The sequence below is a fragment of the Amphiprion ocellaris genome, chromosome 24 (assembly GCF_022539595.1).
Source record: "Amphiprion ocellaris isolate individual 3 ecotype Okinawa chromosome 24, ASM2253959v1, whole genome shotgun sequence".
Lineage (NCBI taxonomy): Eukaryota > Metazoa > Chordata > Actinopteri > Pomacentridae > Amphiprion > Amphiprion ocellaris.
In genome coordinates, this window is record NC_072789.1 from 8,116,672 (window position 1) to 8,143,013 (window position 26,342).

General features: G+C 39.5%; 1 protein-coding gene across 3 annotated transcripts; it reads left to right on the forward strand.

Annotated features, from left to right (window-relative positions):
• Positions 1-391: 391 nt before the first annotated feature.
• Positions 392-25,720, forward strand: slx9 (SLX9 ribosome biogenesis factor). Of its 3 annotated transcripts, none has more exons than XR_008600821.1 (6): positions 392-1,087; positions 2,513-2,633; positions 17,849-17,917; positions 20,483-20,657; positions 23,711-24,200; positions 24,291-24,823. XR_008600821.1 is itself a non-coding variant. In XM_023261527.3 (6 exons), exons 1-6 carry the CDS (start codon positions 887-889, stop codon positions 25,130-25,132), a joined length of 759 nt encoding a protein of 252 aa, XP_023117295.2. In that variant the 5' UTR covers positions 418-886; the 3' UTR covers positions 25,133-25,720. The 3 variants fall into 3 exon arrangements, 2 of the variants coding, with proteins under 2 accessions (XP_054864381.1, XP_023117295.2); XM_023261527.3 differs by lacking the exons at positions 23,711-24,200; positions 24,291-24,823 and adding exons at positions 24,830-24,895; positions 25,006-25,720 and having other exon boundaries at positions 418-1,087; XM_055008406.1 differs by having other exon boundaries at positions 23,711-24,823.
• The last annotated feature ends 622 nt before the right edge of the window (positions 25,721-26,342 follow it).

Sequence of the window (26,342 nt, forward strand, 5' to 3'; positions counted from 1 at the left end):
CCACCACAGTTAGTGTGTATTCCTGACAGTGAAGCACAGAGATGGAAGTGTGATGATGTGAGGCTGCATGAGTGTAAAAGGTGTTGATGCAGATGACATGTATAACTATGATGTAACTCAACATATACATTACAGTGGGTATTTTGAGTGATTATAGGTGCACAACTGCCTGTTTATCTTACGGTAAATAATGAGTTTCCTACATTTTCAAGGCAGCAAATGTGGCTTAATATCTGACACATATTTAACTATATTACTAAAGTACTTAAAGCAATTGTTAAAGGAGAAATTTAACTGAAAAGCAAAAGCTACCGAAATGAGGAGCACGCGGAACAAATATCTTTCTGAGCCGTTTCCCACCGACACACTAAACCGGAACACCGATAATAGTTGTCGATAGCTGAAGCTACCGCACACTTCTGGTATTTATTTTCATAATAATATGCTTTTGCACGATTCGTATGTTTAGCACAGGTGTTTTAATAAATACAAAACTCCAAATTAATAATTAATTTAGCACGTAAACATGGTAATAACTGTATAAAGTAACGTTTTCCCTCAAATATTATGTTTTCTCTTAAGTACGTGCTGCCAGGTAGCCAACTAAGCTAATGTTTACGTGACGTCGATAAAAAGTTAAGCAAAAAATAGGCATAAGACAACTTAGAGGGGTAGTTTCTCGCTTTTGGAGTCATATATTTACCTGTTATTATGGGGAAACACTGGTTAAAATTGTACAAAGACGAAAGCATGACATTTTACTTTGAAGGCGAAGTGTTTATTTGCAATGCTAACACAGCGAACTTGCCACACATGGTTCGCTGTCGGCACGGGGAGCAGAAACACACGATTCGGTTGAATTGAAAGTTGTTTACTGATTTTAAACATGGTTGGAAAGATAAAACACGTCCGTCAGAAGCTTCACCAGGAGGCAGTGAAGCTCGACAGGCCGGGGAGCCTCTCACAGAGCCTCGGATCCGGATTACCCTCCTGTTCAGAGAAGCCTCCGGTCCTGGTGGAACCGCACAGAATAAGTCCTGCACATGTGGAAAACAACACGAGTGATGCCCCCAAACATGTCAAACAGGTATGTGAGAGGAAGTGCACTAATGAATAACGGTGATATGCAGCGATAGGTTATAGAATAAGTTTCGAATTTTGTTGAAATTTGGTTAATTTGTTTAAACAGATGTGAATACATCTAATAAACCAGGGGTGTCAAACTCATTTCAGTTCAGGGGCCACATTCAGTCCAGTTTGATCTCAAGTGGGCTGGACCAGTAAAATCAGAGAGTAATAACCTGTAAATAACCACAACTCCAAATTTTTCCTTTGTTTTAGTGCAAAAATATTCACATTTAAAGAACTATCTTTTCACAAAACATCACGAACAACTTGAAAGTTCTTCAGAAAAATAATTTCAATTTCAACAATATTATGCCTCACTTTATCATTTACACATTACAAGTTACAGATCACAGAATCTCTATAAAAGAACAAAACATTTAGTCACAGGTATCTGGAACTGAACGATGTAGTATTTTACTTTATGATCAAAGTCAGACGAAAAAAAGGACAAAATATTACAAAAATGAGACACAAAACAACAAAAGTGAGAAACAAAATGACAAAAAATGAGACAAATGACGTGAAACAGAACAAAATAGAGACAAAAAACAAAACAACAAAAACGAAACACAAAACAATGAATAAAGCAAAACACAAAAGGACAAAAATGAGACAAAATCACAAGCTGGACAAAAAGGAAACACAAAACGACAGAAACGTGAGACAAACAATAAAACACACATAAAAAGGAGAAAAAAAACCCCAACAAAAACAAGACAAAATATGACAAAAATGAGCCACAAAATGACAAAAGAGCAATCTAGTATTTTACTTTATGATCAAAACAACTTGTCATGGTCTAGGAATTATTTTAAATTTATAGTTTTACAAATTTGCAAATTACAGTTAATGTCTTCTCTGTAATTTTTACACGTTACAAAGTTGTCCTGTGGGCCGGATGTTGACCCTCTGACGGGCCGGTTTTGGGTCACGGGTCACATGTTTGACACCCCTGTAATAAACCGTTACAGTATACAACAGAAGTACGCCTCTGTCTGCTTAAATGTAAAAAGAATCACCTCTCAGTAACCAAACTTACCAGTAGAGTGTTTTTGCTTAATCAGAAACAAAAACTATATAAACACCACATTGAAAATCCAAGCCCCAAAGTAGAAACTCAACCATACAAAAGTGAATACACCTCTCATCACTGGTACAAAAACTGAGTACATCTGTGATTTCCAGTCAGCCTAACTGCATGAAAATGGTTATAAAATGAACTGCGAACACCAGAACTTTCTCAGATTTGAACCTGTGGACTGTGTGTATCTGCATGTCTTCATCATGGCTTCAAATGGGAAATAATTGCCATTTAATTCTTGCATGATGATGGGAGGCAGTTGCTCTGATGCTCTTATTCTTATTTGCTTATATTTTGAAACAGATCCTGGCAAAGAGCTCCTTCCCCTCAGGCATCTTTGCTGGCACTAAAATCTCTCCAGAGGCTCTGGTACAAACACTGAAGTTTGAGGAGCCTCCAGATGTGCCCACACCTGCCAAGAAAGGTAAGAGGAGCTGAAGGTTATTTTATATATTAATATATACTGGATTACACAATAATAGTGTTCAGTATAGCAGATACTGTCCTGATTTTTAGGAATTTGTTCTCTACGATGCATTGTTTACTATTGAAAATGTAATTTTGTATAATAATATGCATGTATATAACACAGGATATGTCATTTAAAATATATTAAAAGCATACTGCCACAGTTTAGTTGTCCAAATCAGAGACAAATTTAAACGTAAGAGTGGACAAAGTGACTTTAAGTGCCTAGATTTTGAAGTAAAACTCCAGAAACACACAACATAAACTGTGTAAATGTAAAAATGTCCACATTTATATGACACTACGCTGATTTAATATAATGAATATGACTTTGACTAAATTGTTAAACAGTAAAAACTGTGAAAGGTAAGAACTGATTGATATTAAAGTACTTCTTGGTTAAAAACTGCAAAAAAACAGTCTGGAATTTTAGTTATAGTATCTTTCCAAAAATAGTCATTTGATTTATACTAGTTTTACCCACAAGAACTGAAAGCTTTTTTCTAGCTTCATCAGTGTCATTTTATATCTTGTATTTTGAGGCCACAGATGTCTTTTGTGTACAGTTACCATGGTTACAGATGTGCTCTGCAGTGATAGAACAGATGGACTGTCCTCTTTAAATCCACTTTACATTTCCAAACTCGTTCTCTCTGTCCGTCCGGGTCACCTGGAAATAACACCAGCCTGTTACAGACGATGCAGCTGTCTGTTTACGCTACAGAGATTAGACGATTCACTCTTTGGTTTGCTAAAATCCTCCGTACGTAGAGGCCAAATAGTTGAAAAACAAGCGGTTAGATTCGTGTTGTGTTTGTAGTTTGTCTCAGCTGTTTTGCTGCTGCTTTTTCCTCATCTTAACAGTTTCATTCATGAGCCTGCTAACATCAGACACAGATATAATGTTTGTGAATGTGAGGGGCTCCTTATTAACAGCAGTAAACCAGATAAAACTGATCAATGTAGGGAGCAAGAGAAACTTTTACGAGTCCAGGGATGCTGCAGGCCGATGACTAAGGCTTGACATGAAAACGGTGTTGTTGCTTCTGCACATTATCTTCTTGTTGTTGTGTTTTAGCTTTGGCTGAATGCTTTAGTACTGATTATTAGCACACGTGGCCCTGGATGTATTTTATCATTGTCAAACATCTGCTTTTTCTGGTAAGTCCTGAGATAGCAGAAATTGTTTCAAGTTGGCTTCAGTTCAGAGTGTCTGATGATGAAAGATCCCAGAAACATTTAGTTATTACATGCTCAAAGCCTGCTTACTATTGATAGACTGTTAATCGGCCTAGCTAATTATTGAGACTAATATTTGACATTTTTCATGTTTCCGAATCCTTATTTTAATTGACTCATTATCAGTAAATGAAATGTGCCGCTGCCTCTCTCTGTCTGTTGTCACTGAGTGGTCTCAGAAATGTCTCACTAGTGGAGACCCAACACTCAAAAACTAGACAAGAAACACAAGCTGTCACCACAAACTAGGAAATTAGGTACTTTAACAGTGGCTAAGGCTATGCTAACGGCTTGCGGCTAAGTTAGAAGGCTACAGATCATCCTTAAACAGTTTAAGATATGGGCCTCATTGGGCAAAAAGAGTCAAAGAATTAAAAAAGATGACAGAGGACAGGAGACAAACTGGTCAAGCTCAAGAGAGTGAAGAAGCCTAGTTAAAATATCACATTATCTGTCCTGACTTCCAATAATCAGCATCATTATCGGCCTTAAAAAAACCCAGATTGGTCGAGCCCTGCTTCTTACAGTGGAATGAGGACATAGTATCGTCTCCTAGCATGTCCTTCTCTGACCACTAGATGGTGCACTAGGCTTGTCACTGTTCTCCTCCAGCAGCACTACAGCAGACTACAGTTAATTTTTCCTAATTAAGGCAGCAGGAGCATCTACTTCCAGCTTCAAAGGCTCAAAACTGGGCAGAGCTGTTGAGGAGCAAAAAAAAAATCCGAGATGCTGAAGGCTTGGGATGTCAGTGGTAGCATCTCTGTGTGTGAAGAGCAGAGCGCTGGATGTGGGCCCAGTTGCTAAGCACGCTGTGCTTCGTGAAGCCTCACCAGACAACGGCCTGCTGCTATTTATAGACCAGACGCAGTGTAAATTTAGCTCATGCATGAAATCAAGCTTTAGCTGCATCAGTGTTTCCCGGCTTCATCTGGAAGACACCGAGGCTGGTCTCATTATGAGGATGGTTAGCAATCAATCTGTTGATTATCTGCTCGGTTATCAGGAGATTTATTTTTTTTTGATCAATAATTCAGCGGAACATTTTGAAACGGGGCCAAGAGAGGAAAGTGACATTCAAACAGGGCAAATGTATTCCATTTTTATGTGGATAATATTCCACCATCAGATCTTACTGAGCTGCAGACCAGCTGAAACAAAGTAAAGTTGAGCATTTTTGAGACAATTCCAAAGATTGGTTCCAAGAAAATCGTATCATTTAGAACAGGGATGTCAAGCATAAGGCCCGCGGGCCAGAACTGGCCCACCAGAGGGTCCAATCTGGCCTGCGGGACGACTTTGCAAAGTGTAAAAATTACAGAGGTGAAAATGAATCTTTACTGTGAAAATATTTAAAGACATGGAACATTGTGCTATATAATGTGAGTCAGCAGCCTTAGTATGACTGAGTTTGGTTTGGTGTAACCCTATTGTTGATTTTTTGTGTATGCATTTTTTACATTTACAAGGCAGGGGTTTAACTAAACCTTCTTCTTTAATAGTTCCCACTTTAGTTTGTGGGGTGTGGTGTGTCAGGATTACTACAAAAATGTGGAAATGAATGAGAATTTAAAATAATCTTTAGTTCTTAGCAGGTTGTAAAATACTATATTGTTCCGTTCCAGATACTTGTGACTGAATGCTTTGTGCCTTTGTGGACACTGTGATCTGTAACTTGTGATACACAAATGAAAAGCTGATGCTTAATATTGTTGAAATTTCACTTATTTTGCTTAAGAAATTTCAGGTTGTTTACAATGTTTTGTAAAAAGATAGTTCATTACATGTAAACATTGCTTTCCCCCTGAGGTCCATTTACAAATGCAAAATTGTGTTGTATGTTTTAATTAACATATCAGCTTTTCCTCTGTTTTGTCTTCCGTGCCTGAATAGATGCCTCATTTCTATTGGCTGCGCTGGTATTCAACACTTTAATCACAGTATTATTACTACTGCCATTGTCGTCTCCTAAACCCTGAATCTCGCATCAGTTAACCTACTCAGTCGCTGCTGAGCTGCTTGATTATTGTGAACAGCAAAGTGTGTGATTGTCTCGTAATATCTATATTAATTTAGTAAATTCTGCTGTAAAACGCTTTACAAGAATGAGGTGGAACTCTCTGAAGTAAACCCCCAAATATCCAAGAAACCAGAAAAGAGACGATCGAAGCAAGTCGTCATAGTAACATCACACAAAGAGAGACTCTTTATTTCTCTTCTGTGGCAGAAAACACAACACACAAAACACAACACAGTACATTCAGCTGCTGTTCTGCTTATCGATTCACGTTGCAGCTGTCTGAAGTAACTTTATTAGCTCTTATAAAAACACTTTACTGTGACTGCAGCAGCATGTCGGTAGCAAAATCGCAGCACGGGAAGGACAGCAAAACATTTCTCTAGGAATTTGTGCAACACTGGTATCCTCTATGCTGAGCAGGATCGAGTCTGTCATAAAAAAATACGAGTAAAAATATTGGAAAAATAGAAGATCTGAGTCACTTTTGTTGCTTTTAGTCCCAGTATGAGGCCTGTATTTTCACTGTAGTGAATCGAAACAGTTAGTTTTTTAATATTAAATAGGAGCAAATACCTACTGTTCAACATATAATGGATGCAAATACTGTAAAGTGATACAATTTGTAATCATTTGACATTTAAGTGATATTGCAGTGACATATGACTCATTCTTGTTCTATACTGTATACAGTATAGATTGCTGTTTCCAACGAGTCGACTTGTTCTACAGTGAACAAGAAAAGCACTCAGCGAGTGCAGTACTCCACCAAAGCTTCTCAGTTGTTGTAGCATTTCTGATGGATGAAATCTTTATTAAACAAAGAACTTGAGCTGAGCACAGGCGTGTGTTATGCATGTGTATGTTATGTGCGGATACCGAATCACGTGACCTAAATATGTAGCGGGAGGCAAGAATTGATGGAACCGTCACAATTTAATCAATTGTTCCTTGTATCATTTCCGATGGATAAGTGCCAATAAGTCTGCAACAGTTGATTTGTAGTAGGATCACAATCATGTGATCGTCAGCAGGCAGCTGACGTAGCGTTCACTCGTTGTCATAGCAACGATGATGCCGTGCCGCTATCTCGCAATGATACAGAAATCTTTAACAAATCCGTGGATCCAGACTATAAGCTGCATCACTGCCAAAATCTAATCACTTGGTCCTTGTGTCATTTCTGACTTTCCCTGTAAATTTCATCCAGTTTCATCATTCCGTTTTTGAGTAATGTTGCACACAGACAGACAAACAGACGGACAAACACACGCCGATCGTCACATAACTCCGCTGTGTTCCTTGGCGGAGTACTAAAAGCCATAAAATTTTTCAATAATTTCTTTTTGTTACTTAAAATAGCTGCAGACAGAGAAAAGTAGTGAATGTCCCGTAGTGCCTCCCGGGTAATAATGCAGTTTAATCATTATAGATTTGCCCAGAGCCCCTGATATGGTGAGTGTAGAAAAGAGGAATGTCAGCTTTAGAAAGGTCAGAGAAAGTCGTGGCACACCAAAGAGTCGAATGTAGAAGTGTCTGTCTTGCGTAACGGTGAGTAAGAGCCCACTTGGAGCATTGATCGTATCACTAACAGACCCTGGAGGAAAGACGCCGGTCTCTCTTTTATTCTGAGGTCAGCTCCCTGAAGACCAACCGCCTGCCTCCACATCTTCCTCATCTCATGGCCATTTCTTCCCCCTCCTCTCCTGCACCTTCATAGTTTCGCTACACGACACAGAAAAATAGCTGCACCTAAATTTGCTGATTTCACCTGCCAGCATCTCACAGCTCCTGTTAGTTTTTCCTCATTTAGTTGATTTTTTTTTCACCAGCTCTCTGCTGTTTTTCTTGTGTTTGCTTGATTTGCCTGTGCAGAGCTGTCATGTTTACTCACATCATTGTGACTCGCCTGCACGCTAACCGAGCATTAGAGCGTGCGGTGGAAGAAACGCTATCTGCGTGTGAAACCCGGCGATGCTGTAAAGATGAAAAAGGTTTCTGGATGAGAAGCCACGCAGTTCTCCAAGAGGTCAGAATGGTGGTGGGACTGTGTAGAATGTAAAATTGCAATTATGAGTTAATAAGCAAAACAAACAACTTCAAGCCCTTATTATCTTTTCATACTGATTTGAAATTGACTTTCGGCTCTTTATGAATATTAAACGCACAGAATAAATTACAGAGAATCTTTCGCTGTTTGTTTTTTGACCTCACTATGCACCAGATAGTGCTAAATGTTCCTTCGTCCTCTATGTGGCATCTTAGAATTTACAGTGAAGGATAAAGAGTGATTTTACTGTTGGTATCATGTTAGAAAAACCTTATATTACGATGTTATGTTCTTCAGTGATATAGATTTTGTGATATTGGAATTCCAACCAGATGACATGAATAATTCTATTTAGAAAGAATAAGTGATTCTAAAATGATTGGGGGCATTTTTGTTGGAATTGTTTTCTGCATAGAAAATAGTTTTTTGCTTTGGATGCCACTCAGATCTGCTCTAGTAGTCATCATACTTTAATGAAAGAACCTGTTTTTAGTCAACGTCATCCTTCTGTAGCTGAAATGGTTCCATACAACTGACTAAAGCTGCATGATTTTGATCAACTTGAGCTCACAAGTATTAAATTATTTCAATTATTTATTGATTTTAGAGACATAATATTCGGACAACTTTGACATTCAAATTAAAACTGTGCTGCAGTCCTGCTAATGTACAAATCTGCTTCAAAACAACACCGAGCTTCATGTCACCTCAATTTAGATTATCTGGAGGCAACATATTAAAAAAAAATTGAACCCCAAACTCTTGGGATTTCCGATATTGGCTTTTTTGCCAATAACCGATATGCCGATATTTTCCCACTCTCAATTTCTGATTCCGGTATCAACCGATACTGATATATGTGAGCTATTCAACTAATTTTAGGTAACATTACATACCTCCTGTCGTGGAATTAACACATCATGCGTCATTTATTGTGATGCCCTATTGAATGCATTCTCAAATGCAACAAGGCTTTCCAAATGTAAACATTGCCTTGCAAAATAAGGAAACTGCTTCAACTTAAGTAATGGAAAAAATGCCCTTTAAAAAAAAGCTCAGACAGCTGTGAGACCAAAAATTAGCTTGAAAAAAATGAAATTAGGTGTTATAATGCCAGATTTACCCAAGTTTAAATCAAGTTTTTTTCTACACAGGCTGCTTTTCCAAGACCAGAGTTTTCCTTGAGCTGGAGCCTTTTTAAACGTCACCACAAATCGTGTTAATTTAATTGTGAGAAGCCAAAATCGTCGTCGTAATTCCATTGATTATTCAGCCCTACAAGTGACGGGGCTTTTTGTTCTTTTGCAACCAAATCTTCAATGTTTCTCTTCTGTTCCAAAATCAGAATAAATGAGGTTCTGTCAGACGAAGTTTTCTTGTAGATGAGTCATGGAAAATGAGAACCGTGCGAGTTTTCTTACAAAGTTGATGCTTTCATGCAGCCCTGGTGCTAACCTAGCAACCCAGCAGCTTTCCCACCAAACAGAACCTTTGGGTCTTTTTTTTAGTTTTCATTTATTTTACAAACAGAAAACAAAGAAAAACAATATTTCTTTCCATTTTAGCAAATTGAAAGAGCAAATAGTGCCTCCCCATTTTCATTTGTATATAGAAAACTTATTTGAACTTTTTTCAGCTCTTGATGTGTAATTTAACTTTACCAACACTTACGCGGAAAAAATATTTTAACAAACCTCAAAAATAAAGTAAATTAACAAATTTTAAGTAATAGTGATGATTCTTCAAATCTTTTTTGTATTTCTTTTTGTTTTATATAATATATAAAAAAAGCGAAAATTGGAAAGAAGAAACAAGAGGAGCAGTGAGGAGAAACACCAGAATAATTATTAATCATTATGTGTCGGGTGATCAAAAAAGAAGTTATGAAACTCAAAAACTGATTTAAATTTTTCCTCCATGTCTTTCTATTGTGGTTTGTGCAGCAACTACTTAGATAGCAGCTCACCTTTTATGTCCTAATACTCCATATATGCCCTCTGTGCCCCCATCCATCCACATCTAAACTACCCGTCCGCTCCAGAAGGTGTAATCAGAATAGACTGAACAGGATGTGGAGTCTGGGTGGATGTGGGTTGGGTAGGTGAGGGGTCGCCTCCAGCCGGCTGTAATCACAGCTATCCATTTCATCTAACAGTGGAAAGAAGATGCTCCCGATGGGAGCAGAGTGGTAGTAAAGCACCCTTCCCATTTTCCCCCTATCCACAAACACAACAGACACCCCCTCCGACTCACGGGAGATTAGATTTCTCCACCTCGACCCGCATTTGTAGTCAGCAGCAGATGCCTATCTTTGCCTGTTCTCTTACTGCAAACAGCAGCAGAAACACTTCTGTTGTTTAGCACTGTGGTGGCAGATAAAGGCCTGCCAGGAGATCTGGAGAGAGTCGACTCTGGAGATAATGTTCCTGCCTGAACACAGCAGACTGCACACACTGAATACTACTATTATCATACTTCACTATCATACTTCTCTCACAGTCATGGATTTGATTAAATATATTTGCCCAAACCATTTTCCAGCAGACCTGGATCATATTTGTTGTTCCTGCTGAGGACATGATTGCTACACAAAGCCTGCTGATCCATTGTGTTGCCACTATAGAAACTAGTAACAGATTATATTATCTCTTTTGTCACTGTAGTATTTGAGGGAGATAACCCAATTTGACTTTCTTGATGCATTCGAACAAAAACATCTAATGTTCTTCTTTGTTACAAGAGATTGAAGTAATGGCAGTGAAACATACACCGATCAGCCACATTGTAGGACCATCAGATTAGCATTGTGTAGGTACACAAAAACAGCTTTGTCCTGTTGGCCATGGATACAGGACTCTTCAGGATGTCCTGTCATGTCTGGAAACAGGAAGTTGGAGGTGAATCCTTCTGTAGGTTAGATGGTAGGGCCTTTGTGGACAAGGATTGGGATGTGGGGAGCCTGAAAGCCGGGTTAAAGCATTGGATTGTTTGTTGTGTTCCTCAAGCTGCTCCTGAGTGACCGTTGGTCTCCAAAAGTGTTTAGGTAGATTGTCAAAGTCCACATTAATGCCACAATCCAAGGTTTCCTTACAGAACATCTCACTGTAATGAGATCATTATTGGCTTGACCTGTCAGTGGTATTAATGTTCATCACACCCCGATGTGCTCATTGAAACGACTTGTGGCCTCTCTGTTGCTTCTGACCTTCTGAACTCTACAGAGCCGACGCCAATCAATGTTTGAAAACAAGGCCAGATCCCACATGACACTTAGTTCACATGACATTTAGCTATTTGATATTGATGTGCCACATAAACTGTAAAGCTCTTAATCACTACTTAACCTTTTGAACTCCTCATTTGTCACATCAATGTGAAGTCCTGCACTTCTATGGAAACAGCACAGCCATGCCTCCAAGGAGAGAGAACTCAAAAAACTGTCTTCTGTGCAGTATAGAAAGTTGAACGCCATAAATCACATCAAAGTAGAACAAAAGTAGATTTTTTTTATTTGTTATATTAATTTTTTAAAAAAAAGACTCTAATTGTACAGCATTTTTGTAAGTTCCCAAAGATGTTACCAATACTGGAGAAAAATGGTGTCTCTACTTACTATAGATGATTTACATTTTTAAATTTTTTTTCCCTACTTTTCCCCTATCTGCTTCCTGAAGTTCAGCTGAAAAGTCCCTGAATTATTGTGAGGTTAGTGTTGGCCACAGCTGAGTTGTTAATGGTTTCTCTGCTGCACCGAGAGGCTCAAGATCTAAATTTGTTTGCAGAGTCTAGTGCAAACTGTTTATTTTTGTCCGATTTTTAAAATGAAACCTGTTGAATAAAGTGATTTTGATGAAATATCATGATCTTAAGCTAGGATTTGGATCATTTTCCCAACAGAATTGTGCATTAAGGATGAGTAGTTCAAGTACTATTGGAAAAATTAAAATCCAATTGTTCTTTATTTCTGTGGTAAATGGTTTAATTATGGCATTTAAAAAAAGAAAAGTCTTTTAGATATACTGGAATGTTTAAAAAAAATGAGAAACGAGACATGTTGAATAAAGTGATTTCATTAAATTACATAAATTTTAAGCTTCAATTCCAAAGATTTGTCAGACAGAACAGGAAAACAGGTTTGATTATTTCAAAGATCGTTGTCTTGTTCTGGTAATTACTCTTTCTCGTAATAATTGGTGTAATTTTGGCATTTGTTTTGAAAGACTGGGTTCAGAGGATTAAGAGCAGACAGATGTAAATATTCCCTGATGTAGTTCCTTGTTAACCCGGACTCATTTTTCCAGTTTCAGATGTGCGTGTGCCTTCTGAGACATTCTTACTCCATACTTATAGTTTTACATGATCAGTTCAACTGTTGGTTTAGTTCAGGAAGCTTTATTTGCATGAAAATATGCAGTCCAAGAAAAAAAAGAAGTGGATGTTAACATGCCAGTATTAACTCTTTCCACTGCCAAAACAGGAAATAACAGTAACACTGTGATGTTCTGGACACTGTGTGAACATCTCCACCTTCATGTTTCAGTCTTTCCTTTACCAACCACTGCCAGAACTAGACTTCTGACTGATAAAGCAGAGCTGTTGTGTCGAGGTTTGAAGCAGAGTAGAGTTTATTTCACACAGATTCTCATGCTATATCTGTGGCCTCGCTCAGCCCTGAGCATGTCCTGACCACAGGGAACACAGGAAGGTGGCTTTACTGATAAGATGTCATTAAAAAAACTTTCGCTTCCAGCTAAGGATGTTACTGACACAAAGAGGGGAAAGCAGATAGGAGGGTTTTTTTTCTGTCTGTCTGTACTTAGTTTTTCAAAACTAAAATTTTTTGCATCACTTCAGAAGTATTCTTGTTTTTAAATACATTATGCATCCCAATTATTACAGTCAGTAAAACATATTCATTTTAAAATTTGACCAGTGATTGTCTTATGTGCCTGGAGTATGCAGTGGACTATCCACAAGAATTGTTCAATTCCAATTGTTTATTTAGGTTCAGGTAGGTTCTCCATGTTTAAATATATAGACAATAATTTTATAAAGTGTATCAAAGAGATCATGACAGCCTGATGCTCAAATATTTTTTTGAATATACAATGTAACATACCTTCTGTTAAATTCCCAACAATCATAAATAGCAGCTGTTTGAGCAGTTGTGGTACATTTGTTTGGTTTTTTGCTACTTGCCATATTTCCGACTAATGTGTCTCCACTATGGTTCGTGCTAACTTGACACTGTCCTCCCTTGATGTAGAGATTTGAGGAGGCACATAAACATTGTACACTCCCCTCCAAAAGTATTGGAACAGTGAGTCCAGTTCCTTTATTTTTGCTGTAGACTGAAAACATTTGGGTTTGACATCAAATGATGAATATGAGACAAGAGATCAATATTTTCAGCTTTTATTTCCAGATATTTACGCTTCTGTTCAATACATTTGTTCACCTAAAAAATTGGTGTTCCGTTACAAATAATGCTATTTTCTAAGTTGCATATCAGATCCAGATGTAAATACTTGCAAATAAAAGCTGAAATGTTGATCTCTTGTCACTTATTCATCGTTTTGGAGGGGAGTGTATGTTGTGGAGAAGCTTAATGCCTTTCAGCTGTCCAACAATGTTGATTTTTATATGAATCATTTTGAACATTTGTTTTTGAGGCTTCTTTATAGTTAACACAGAAATTAGCCATTTGCAAGTCATTTTTCTTCCTGCATTACGGATCTCCATCTGCAGACATTTGCTCATTAACCTCATCACTGACTAATTCATCTGTACACGAAAGACTCAAGTTTATAAAAGTGGCCTTAAAGTTTAAAAATATTACCATGGATAGCTTTTTAAAAATCAGTTAACCAAAAAATATGATTCTCGTAGAAATAGGACTAGATTTTTATGAAATGATGCATTTCTTCAGGTCACAGTGGAAGAAATAAATCAGTTTGGCTACAGAATTTAACACGTAATTCTTGCTTAATCATTCTTCGCAGGTTTATTTACATCCAGACTGTGGAGGTTGCGAAGGAGCAATATGGTGTTTAATTCAGGCAAATGTTTCTAAATACCTTCCACGTTCACACAGTCAGTGTGGAAGGGAGAAACCAGCAACATGAACATCTCTCACAGCAGATTGTTATATAAAAAGGATATTTTGTTTGTTTACACTATGAGTTTTTATAATAAATGTGCATCTGTTGAAAGATTTTCGGAGTCCATATCCAAATTACAAAGTAAATAAAACCCTTGGGTAAATCTTCATCCCTCTCATACTTGTTAAGTCTCAGAACTTAATTTCTGTTTGGCTTTAATAGACTTTAAGAACCGACTGTGGACATGACAATGAGGCCAAGTCTACAAAGCAGGAGAAGGCTATAAAAAATATCAAAGCGCTTCCAGCTTTCACTTTCCACGGTCTGAAATATAGTTTAAAAATATCAGTTAAGGGAAACTTTGAAATTCAAGACAAGATGTGGAAGAGGGAAAAAAAAGTCAGATCAAAGTGCACGTCTCCTGGGCAGAAAGGCAAATCAAAAAACCATATGACTTCAGAGGAGCTGCAGGAAGGTTTACCTGACAGATATGTGGAGGAGCACTATGGGTCTGAATAGAAGAGCCAGTAGAACATTTCACCTGCTGCCTCATTACTAAAGTCATTGTCTGAAGTCTCCAAAGCAACATCTGGAAAAGCAACTATTCCTGTGGACAGGTGGAGAGAAATAAAGGAGCAGCGTTTGTTGATAGCACCTCGCCTCCTGTTTAGAACAAATGAGGAAAGATTCTGGTTTGGTTTGTGGCAGCAGGTGGCACAGGAAGCGCTGTACAAATAGAGGGAAGGATGAATTCTGCTAAATATCAGGATGCAGATGTCCTGCAGTCAGTCAGGAAAGTGATAAAAAGTCTCTGGGGAGAGGTGAAACATGCTGTGTGCGTCAGACAGCCTTAAAATATATGAGAAGTGAACTGTTTTTGTCAGAAAATAGGAAAATGCAACCCTACAATAATAAAAACAGACCTGGTTTACATCCACTTCAAGTTGACGCGGTGCTCAGCTCCCAGTGCTCATGCCACACTTGAAAGAGCATTTGGAAGTCCCATTTTGTACCTGCATCTGTGTCTTCCACTGGATGTCCTCCACTGTGTCCAAACAATGACCCCTCAGCTGGAATTTCATTTTGAGGAAGAAGAAGTCGGAGCAGGGAAGAAATTCTGGGAAGTGAGGCCGTCAAGGATGAACAGTTCGTGTTGATGTGGCCAAAAAATGACACACTGTTGTGATAGAGCCCCCAGCTGCCACATCACACCACATCTCAGCTCATTTGCTCTGAATTTTCCTCCTCGGACAGCTCATTGTTTCCGTAAAACAAACGTTAAAAGTCTGCCACTTAAGGACAAATTCACTGTGAACACCTTGCGGAAGTCAAAGAAAACAACAAGCATTCTTTTAGTGCTCTTTTGACCTGACACACCTTTTCAAATCTGGGAGAACTTGGGTTCTTCCACTGTGAAAACTGCTGTTTAATCTCTGGGTCACAGTAGATCCACTTCCTGTCACCAGTGATGATCCTTGACATGAAGGTTGGGTCGTACCCGGCCCGTTGACGGAGGTCCTGGCAGACAAACAGATCATCTCAGTGGTCAAGGCTAGCTTCTTTCAGCTTCAACTTCTAGCCAAAGTCAAACCCAAACTAAGAAGGATGGATCTAGAAAAAGTTATCCATGCTTTTATTACATCGTGCTTGAACTATTGTAACTCCCTGTACGTCAGCATTGGCCAGTCAGAACTCAACCGACTGCAGCTTGTTCAGAATACAGCAGCTCGTCTCCTAACCGTTACAAAGAAATGCGAGCACATAATGTAACATAATAGCTTTTCTCACTTCACTGGCTTCTGGTTAGATTCAGGATTGATTTTAAGATTCTTTTATTTGTTTTTAAGTCTCTGAATGGACTGACCCCAGAGTATTTATCTGACCTTGTTAAGGTGCATCAACCCTCCAGAGCCCATAGGTCAGCTGATCTGATGGTCCTTAACGTTCCTCGATCCCTCATGAAAACCAGAGGAGATCGAGCCTTTTGCAGTTGTGACTCCCACATTGTAGAAAGCATTGCCCCTCTCTGTGTGGTCTGTTAATAGCCTCTCCATTTTTAAAACTCGTCTGAAGACCCACTTGTTCACCCTGGCCTTTGGTTGAGTACAGTGACCTCTACTGGATCTTGTTTTATTTCACTGTTTTATTGTTTTGCTTTTATATTTTCTTATTGTTGATGATTATTTTACTGTAAGGCACTTTGGTTGGCCATAGGCCTTTTTAAATGTGTTAAATAATTGAAGCTGACATTGATATTGACATCAGCACAGGTCCATGGTGAAACAGCAAATGACAAGTCTGGATTTAGATTGCATGACATCACTTAAAATTAGGATGTCTGCTTCGCTCATGTGCAACAGAAACAGAATCGGAAAATTGTGATCACACAGTATCAAAGAAAAAGTCTATTTTTGCCGTTTCTTAACTAGTATCTTTTACCTCAAAGGTCAACAAGTATGTAATTTACTGAAGGCTACCTAGACTTTGAATCCAGCTGTATGGTATAAATGGTGCTGCCATATGAAGATTTCCTTTGGTTGTTCTGTGCTTTCGGGGCGTCTGAGTTAGTCGACACTTATTTCATAGCTCTCAATCTGCTGTGGTGGGAGAAAACAAACACAAACAAACAAACAAAAACACTTCAAGATGGTGTCTGTTTACTTTTCTTTAACAGAGCCCGGCAGAGAAAACAACAGCAGCTCTGGAAAGTTGCTCTGGCGTGAAAAGTGTTTTTGAACAGGAATGTTTGAAATATATGAACCCTGGGCAAACTCCTGTCCAAAGTAAATGCAAATATTTACATAATTTTTGGAAAATCCATTTACATGGCCTTCATCAGCACATGCAGTTTACTCAGTCGTCATGGAGACAGATCTGTTGTTTCATCCACAACACTTTTCGAACTTCTCTCCTTGTGGTGCAACTCTAGACTTCAATAAAAACAATCCTAACCCAAGGTCCACTTATCAGCTACCTCGGGAGCTTTCAGCATTTTTAAAGCTAGAGGCAGCTCTTAGTATGGATGCTGTTTGAATGGTTGTATCCCTGCATCTCTGCAATGGAGATGAGGAGTGCAAAGTTTGCCAGACCAACAAAATACACAACAATCTAATTATCCTTTAAGCCTCTGAACCCCAAAACCTCTCAGTGGATTTGAAAGGCATCTTATCTTTTCAATAATTGCGAAAATAACACCATTTATCGGAGCGGAAAAGTATAAAAATAGAAAGAATGACAGGAGCAAAAACCATGTTCCCACAGACAGTAGACATGGGTGATTTAAGAAGTAGAATTGTCGTGTGAACACTGAAGTCCGTATTTGCAAAAAGATACATTTTGATCAAAACTCTACTTTTGAGGGTCTTTCTTTGTATTTTAGGGACTGTTTTATATTGGAAAGCACAATTGAAAATAGACTAAAAAAGCAACATGATCCAAAATAATTGTCTTTCATTGCCCAAAAAACAGAGTAATAAGGAAAATCCTCCTCCGATCGAAGGCTGCCTGTGTGTTAATCAGAGCTCAGGTTGTGGAACAGAATCGTAACATCCTCTTCCTCTCGGCTCATCCAGTTCTGCTCTGTCTGGGTGGAGGCTCGCTGCAGCTTGCAGCCAAGTCATTCCCTCGCCACCTTTGATGTATCTTTAACACATTTATGAATTTGCCTTTCCTCGTGTTTAATTAGCAGCCTTCTCCCTCCGCTGAGTGGAGTCCAGCCGGGCTTCAAGTGCGCTGTCATGTAACTATTGCATGTGTTTCCACAGGCCCAGACGAGAAGAAAACCAAGTCGAAGAAAGAGAAGATGAAGGAGAGGAGGGAGAGATGGCTCAGCAGTGAGTTCATATGAACACTCAGCACCCTAAAAGGAATGTACACATGTACACTGTTGGCAGATATGAGGCTAATGGGTTAGAACAGATGGTTAGATGTTATTTACACTTTACCATCTAACACTGGTGAAACAGTTTGATACTATTCCTTTTTCTAACGCTGAAACTGGGATGTAAAACTTCATTAAACACATCACATTTTCACATCAACTCTCTGTGAGGCCAAGCATAGTCTGAAATCAGCTAATTTGGTGTCTGAATTTTACTCATTAATATTTGATGAGTGCATCTTGTTAGTTATTACTTTAGAGTTTATTGCAGACTTTCCGTTTATTGCCCCAGATAACAGACAGAACTGATTAGCAGAAGGGATTTAAATTCTGCTGCAAAGTTTCCGTTTGTTCCCTTGGATACCATGTGACTGACAGTAAATAGAACAACATTTGATGCCAGTAGTGAAATAGTAGGTTGATGGATTTTCTGAAACAATGGAAGTTAATGGTTGAAGGGAGGAAAATGAGCAGTGATGCCCGAACCTGTGCTGAAGGACTGATATATATCCTGTTCCTGTGTGTCATAGCCCACCGTCGACCACAAACCAGGACTTTTTGTCATTTGAATTGGATTCGATGGTTCACTGTGACCATTTTAATATTGTTAAATAATCAGCTAGACAACACACGTGTATTTCTGTTTAAATCAAGCTCCTTGAGCTTGACGTTTTATTTCAATTTAACCTTCTGAACCCCAAAAACTCACTCGCAAGTTTTTAGTGCATGTTTTCTTTTTAGGAATCACCAAAATAACAACATTTTTTAGAGACCATAGCACTATTCGCACAGAATTATTTTTGCCTAGGGATCTCTTGTATTAATTAATTACCCCTCCACATCTGTGTTTCTTGCAGTGCATTCACACTGGATAAGAGAAGTCTGTATTTTACTCGGATTTACTGACATTACAGCCCGGATATGATGTCAGATCTGTGCAGGTTGCAACATCCACTGTTGCCACGTTTGTGTATGTGTGTCACATAGTCTGAAGGGTCACAGAATACGGTGTGATACCTGCTCTGTCCAACATGCTGAAACAACAGTACTGATCCCGTGCAAATAGGGCTCATGACTTTAAAAACATGCTCCTCTTTTTCAACCTTGAAGCCAGGAGGACATTTCAGGTGAACTGCAGGCAGTGTTTCCACAGAGCAGATTGAAGACAAGAATGAAAACAAATTTAAAAAGCACACACTGTAGTTTACTTTGACTCAGTGTGACCCTACACTGTCCTACTCCCACATAACTGCACTATTTCCTCCTATTTGTGTCACATGTGATAAAAACTACAGTGAGCAGTTGTTTTAGGCAATTAGCAAGATTACACTATTTTTGTTTTGTCTGCTGCGGTCTAAATCCTGGAATTTATAGTCCTATCCAGACTGATGAGTAAAGTTACCAGAACCACAGGGACTGTTTTTATCGTCCTCCTTCTCCAGTGAATCTAAACAGAGCGTTTGCCGGCTATGAGGCACATTTCTGGTGAATAAATCAGTGATTTTTCAGGGGAGCTGTTTTGAACCAATGTCCATCATTGCCTCTCTCTCCATAATTATAACTTCTCTCCTCAACACCACTGTCGTGATCTCCAATAATTGAGATCAAGTCTGTAACCAAACCCTTCTGCTGAGCCAATCAATTCCTCAGTAACACAACACGTATCCTCTTCAGGCGTATAATTAGGTGCTAATGGCTGCGTCTCTGTCCTGGTGAAACCCAAGACTGGCTCCATGGCTGACAGTTTTCAGGAATTAGGAGGAAATTAGACTGAAGGATTAGTTTTTTTCAGATCATGGACACAGAGTAGGGACAGCAGACTTGGGCCGTTGTGGATTTTGCAGACTGACAACAAGCTGGAAACTTACTGTAAATAGAGTTTGCACAGTAGTTGATGCCTGGTTTTAACTACCAGATTGCAAGGGTGCATCCCTGATCTTAAAATGAGTGTTTTAACAAGTGGAAAGCAATTTATCAATGTTTCCAACTCTCAAAATGTTTATAGGATGAAACACCAGTGATGTTGGCAGAGCTAAACCTGGGGCAACAAATTGATTATGGGGTTTTGGCAAAGACTGAGCCCACAGAGTCAATTCCATACCACTCATCTTTGCGTCCCCCTGGATGTGTGTACCAACTGCACTACTCCAAAACCCCAAAAGACAAATAATGATCGAATTAAGGAAAAACTAACTTTACATCAGTCCGACTATTTACTCACATGTGGCTGTATTATACCAGAAAGTAGACTGTGTTTGTAGATGGTTACGTTACGTTTACAGCCAGAGGGAGTCCTCTCAAAGGCTGTTTTATTAGTTTTACATGAGCAGATTGTAAAATGTGATCATCATTTCGGCAGACCTTTAAGGAGCTGCAGCTTTCAGCCTAACACAGTATAGTAAATGCAAGACCATGTGTACTAGATATGGACCTCTTATCCTTTTTGACATTCTCTATTGATAGGCTTCTCGTTGTGCTGTGATGTAACTCACCCTCTCTGTTCGGTGCCGTCTCTCAGAGATCAGCTCCATCAAACAGGCTAAAGAGCAGCAGGTGGCCGAGGCCCGGAGGCAGGCCACGCCTGTGGTGGGAGACATGAGGCCGCTGGTGGACGCCCTGCCGGAGCTCTGTCAGCTCATCACTCCCGCTGCCACAGCCCCCACCGCTCGCCACAAGAGCAGGAAAAGCAAAACGTAAGTGCTGAGGTGAAGCTATTTTTAGGAACCTCACAAATCCAGTCAGCAACAGCTCCACAACTGTGAGGCCAAAATGAGCAACCTTGGGTGGAAAGAGAATTTTGAAATGCAATAAGTCCGGTCAGATCAGGGCAAAAACTGACATTTATCAGACCAGAATGCTACACCACTTTCACTAACCAAAGCATTCTCTTCTTGTTTTTTGCTTGTGTCACATTGCGGGCTCATTTTTTTACTGCAGTATGAAGTCCTGCACCTCTATGGAAACAGAACAATGGTGGCTGGAAACAGAGAGAACTCAGAAATATCCTCTGTGCAGTATGACGCAGTTATATTGCCAGAAATCATTAGTTATTTTTTCAATAATTTCATTTACTTCACTACCTGTTTCCACACTATCCGCTCTGTGCAAACACAACCTGCAGTTCAGCCAAAAATTCCTTGAATTTTTGTCATGTGACTGTCGATCGCAGTGGAGTCACTAGTAGCTTCTCAGTTGTGCTGATTAGTGCAGAATTTTTTGTGTTTTACAGAATGTGATTTGTACAAACAATTAATTTTTGGCATTTTTTTAAAAATTCTAAATGTTGAATAGAAATAGCACTATTTTAAGCTTAGATTTGATCACATTTCCCGATGTGTCAGCAGATGAGCAGTTCAAGGATTGTCAGAAAATTGAAATGATTCTTTCTGTTTTTACAGTTTCTGGCTCTGATAAATGGTGTCATTTTGGCGCTTTTGTAAAGATAACATGCCCTTTAAACCTGGTGGTAGGTTTTGGGTAGCATTCAGACACTTTAACCTGCACTTAGATTTGCTCCGATGACAGGATTATTATTTTCTGCAGTGTGTAGAAGGACAAATGCCTGCCCCTGTAGTTAACTAGACAGTCTGTAATAAGCATCATGCCCTGAAATTCTCTAATTTTCTAGCATAGCCCCACAGAAATGCTTGTATGGCAACCTGTTCACTACACTGTGAGGAAAAAGCTTCTTGCACAAGCTGTGTCCGAGTTCAGGCTCCACACTGATTCTAAGAAAGCTGAGTGTGTTCACGCTGAGCAAAGTGAAGTCGGGCAGTACGCAGATTTAAATGATTTTGAGTTTGCTGTTGATGTTCACTATTTGTAGTAAAGGAAAAGGTGCTCACAGCTGGAATAAACAAAATCTGATAGCAGATGGTGTTAAAACAGCTCCGGGTTGAGTGTAATTTTAAAGTAGCGGTTGCACACATATTACAGCATTAAAATTTCTTCTCAAAATAGCCTCAAAATGATGTGAAAAAGGCTCATTATCGCGGCTTGAACAGAGTAATGAAGCAGGACGGAGCGCTGCAGCTACACTCAGTCCAGGTTTAGTATCCAGATGCAGGCCTCCTTCACCGTCTCCCCGAAAAACACCTCATCAAGCTTCCGAATTCATTAAAGCGGAGAGACTGTCAGCGATAAGGCAGCAGAGGCAGGTGAGTTTATTAAAGAGCAGTCTGGGAGTTATGCAGCGATAAAGAGGCAGGACATCAGTTAAGTGCAAAACAAAGCCGAGAGGCCATCGAAGACACTCTTATTTATTTGATGCAAATAAAAGCAAGTGATTCCACAGAGAGCATAAATCCAGGGTCAGACTTATATGGTGTGGCTTTTTAATTAGCTCTCCTCTCGCTGGAGGTACGCCCATCTACCGTGGAGCCTCCTGCTCTGCGTCACTGCTGCGATGGAGCATTTATTCACATGACGGTAAATGTCTGAAGTTTCACAGCTCGGAGCAGAGAGCTTGTTTTCATCAGATCCTAATAACCGACAAGCAGTTTATTCACTGCAGCACCACTCACCATGTCATAGCAGCTTTTGTTGTTGTGCTTTATATCACATCAACTGGCCTTTTGACATGGTTTTGTCCTTACTTTTTTTCCAAAAATAATGTCCTTTTAAAATAGGAATGATCGTTACATGGAGATAGAGTTGTACATGTTTGTTGTGAACGGTTATGGAAGAAACTAAATCTACTTCTGCTAGTTTTCTCCTTTTATTTCATTTTTAGAAATCCAAAGAAGCAAAATGATGTAATCCTTCAAAAAATATGGAAAACAAATCAAAATACTCTGTTGTATTGAAGTATTTTTTCTCTTTTTCTATTCTCGACACTCTCTGGAGAGCCGTTATTTTAGCTTGTGACCTTCTCCTGGAGATCGTGTCCTGCGCCCACCTACAAGATGTTAATACACGAATCGAATCAATACTGTAAAAGTGGGGGAGGCAAAACTAGCAATTTGACATGTGAGGAGAGAATACAGTATCACTGTCTCACATTGTCTCATAGGCCATAACTATTGGTGCGCTAATTAAGCTGCATAAATGCTGTATACTGTCAATAAGAACAAACAACACAAGCATCAATATGAACACTGGTGAAACTCTGAGAGCTGTTTACTCTCAAACATAAAGTAAATCTAATAAACACGTCCATTAAGATAAGTGCAGCGCATTCATAACAGACTGAAATGTATCATTAAGTCAGCAGTGCAGTTTTACATTTATTTAAAGCTGCTTTTTTCTCTCTCTCTTTGTCAGGACACATCAGTCTTGTTTAGATAAACTTTCTTGAATTGTCAATGGACAAAACAACAGAACTTTGTCATTTTATCTTCAGTGTGTACACCTTTAAAAACTAACACTGCTAGCCTTCCAGGTATGTTCAAGGGTGTATCAAAACGTTGTTGCACCTTGAAAGATCAAAAGCCGCACCTGATTTAAATTTGGACGCCATCCACATAGAAGTAGTCCCTTTGTGCAGCGATACACTGCTCCCAGTGTATCTGGAACACTTCTAACGCTCCCTGGAGATCCTCTTATGTAAACAAGTACCATTTGGGATGAGTGCTGAGTCTCTTAAACTGTGTCAGCATGGCAACCCTTAAACTTGAACTTCATCTTAGGGAAGAGAAAGAAGTCAGAGAGTGACAAATCTGGTGAGTATGGTATGTTGTCGTTTCATGTTTTAGGGAAATGTTCTTCCAACATCTCAGTATGTTACAGCAGAATTCTGCCCTGACAGATCAACCTTGGAGGATGAATTCATGATGGACAACCACATGAATGTTGAAGAAAACAAAGGACATGCTCCAGGTGCTCCTGAACTAATGAAGCTTTCCCACGTTTGGACACTGCAGGTTCTTCCTCTGTGAAAATTCCTATTTTGTCTCTTGGTGGTAGCTGCCAACCTACCACACCTCTCCTCACCGGTGATAATCCTCCATAAGAAATTAGGCTGGATGGTCACAAAAATGTGATCATCACAGGCCCTGTTGTTGGTGGCGTAGTGTCACTTAACATCCTGACTCATGACAGTTACAACTTGAGCTAACAGTTTGAGTCACAGGTTGTACCAAACAGACATGTAATACGAAACTGAACGTCTGGTATTAAACAAACTGGACTAGCAGTACATTAAACCCGCTGAGTCTCTTAAACTGTGTCAAAACGGCAACCCTCGAACTTGAACTTCATCTTGGGGAAGAGAAAGAAGTAACAGAGTGACAAATCTGGTGAGTATGGTATGTTGTTCTTTTATGATGTTTGGGCTGAATGTTCTTCCAACATCTCGAGATGTTTACAGCAGAATTCTTCCTTGACAGTCTGACATGGAGGACGAAGTCATGGTGGACAACCACATGAATGTTGAAGAAAACCAAGAGTGTGCTCCTGACTGAATGAAGGGTCCCCACTTTTGGACACTGCAAGTTCTTCTTCTGTGAAAACTGCCATTTCTTCTCTTCAGTGGGGATCCACGAGGTTACATTGGAGGAAGATATCGCAAATGTGCACCCACCAAAAGTGTGCTGTCACCTAGCATTCCCATTCATGACAGTTACGCCATATTTGCATGACCTTGATGTGCTCCATAAATGCACACCACAAAAAGTCTCACAACTTTTTGATCAACCCTGTTGACATACTCTAAATAGACCGAATAGTAGAAGTAAAGGTTTGAGTTACAGTCTAATACCAAACTAAACATCCATTTGGACTAATAGCACACAAAACCCCTGTTTACACTGTGTATTTCTCTCAAGAAGTGACCAAACCTTCTACCAAAATTCTCGTCTATCATACTCTAATGCTTTAGCTCTGTGTGTCAAAATGTCCGTTTCCTTGTCCTCTCTCCTTCCTTCAGACCGATGAAGAGACCAGAGCCGACTGACTTCAGTCAGATGAAACAGTCCCAGAAACGCAAACTCCTGTAAGCAACCTTCTTTTTAACCTGTATTTGATCAGTGCTCTCTTCAGCATCTTGTGTGATTAGCTCTGAAACTACACTCTTATTATGACCATGCTTTGCTCTTCTTACAGGGAAACGGAGACCAGCCGGTTCAGTAACGCAGTAAAGACGCTGTCCGCCAAAATGAACCCTCTGGCTGATATCGGTGAGCAGCTGCGGAAGAGGATGAGGCAGGAGGAAGAGCAAGGTCCCAGCTAACAATAGCAACAGCTGAACTGTGGGAGGCTGATGTGCCTCCACAGACATGGACAGTTGAATTTGTCAGGGAAACCCAACATTAAGGAACCTGGTCCCACATCACACCTCTGGACTGCTGCCTCAAGGATGCTGGTTAGAAACAACAAAGTGTGTATTTGTGAGGTATCCTTTCACCTTTATTATCCACATTCTTCTGCCCTAATGAATCACTGCACAATTAAAGCTCCTTTCAGATGTCTGTTTTCAGTGCAGACATTTTTAAACAAACCTGCCTTCTTTCTCCCAACACCAACATACCCACCTGTCTATTTTCAGCATCTTATGATTGTGCTGTATTGAGAATAAGATCAGCTCCCGACTCCGAGTGACTCATCAGCAATAACCATAGCAACTCCTCTGATCCATGTAAATGAACATCTTGTCAGGGCAACACTGAGCCACAAGCCGAGTGAAAATATTGTCAAACTGTCACCAGGAAGCAGATCAACATGTTTGGAGAGCTGTGGGACTCGCTGCGCATGCTGCACATCTTACTCAACTTGTGTGTGGGAATGTGGACACTTCACATTAAAGGATAGTTTCAATTTATTTCCACGTGCCGTAGTGGGGTGTGTCTGTTGTGGTTCTGTGGGTCATTTACAGGGATTTAGGTGAATGAGAGCTCGCAAAAATCAGTGTTTATCTGGACAAAAAAGCATGAGCAACTGATTTTTACACCAATAATTTTATACGTTTGTTTTCCAATTTGATCAAAAGCAAACAGAAATCACCTATCTGGGCCCTGTTCCATAAAGTATACGATGAAAAGTCAAGATTCAAGATTACTTAATCAGGCTTAATCAGGTTTAAGTAATCAAGATAACTGCGTCTGCACTATTCTGCAGCATGGATCAGATAGATTCCAGCAATGTTCTCAACCTCAGTTTTGATACTTCTGTCCTTCATCCTCCTCCCTCTGACACCAAAAACAACCGTAGAACACCATCTTAAAGGACGTCTCAACTCTTAAAATGCGTTTCAAGGAGAGAGGAAGCTGCAGGAGGAGCTATGAGTGATGGTGTATCTTCACTGTATCCTTTACAGAATTCTTTTCTGCACATGTGATGATGTATCAAAGAGGCGTGACACAACCCACCTGAGATTCCAGGTGGGGTGGAGTTTGTTTGAGCTACAGAAGGTTATGTAAGCAGATAAAAATAAACATTTCTAT

What these genes read in the sequence shown, in the direction of transcription:
- slx9 (XM_023261527.3), top strand. Translation starts at nt 887, where the DNA reads ATGGTTGGAAAGATAAAACACGTCCGTCAGAAGCTTCACCAGGAGGCA. An exon ending in CCCCCAAACATGTCAAACAG is followed by an intron (nt 1,088 to 2,512) that starts GTATGTGAGAGG and finishes ATTTTGAAACAG; the next exon opens with ATCCTGGCAAAGAGCTCCTT. An exon ending in AAGAGCAGGAAAAGCAAAAC is followed by an intron (nt 20,658 to 24,829) that starts GTAAGTGCTGAG and finishes TCCTTCCTTCAG; the next exon opens with ACCGATGAAGAGACCAGAGC.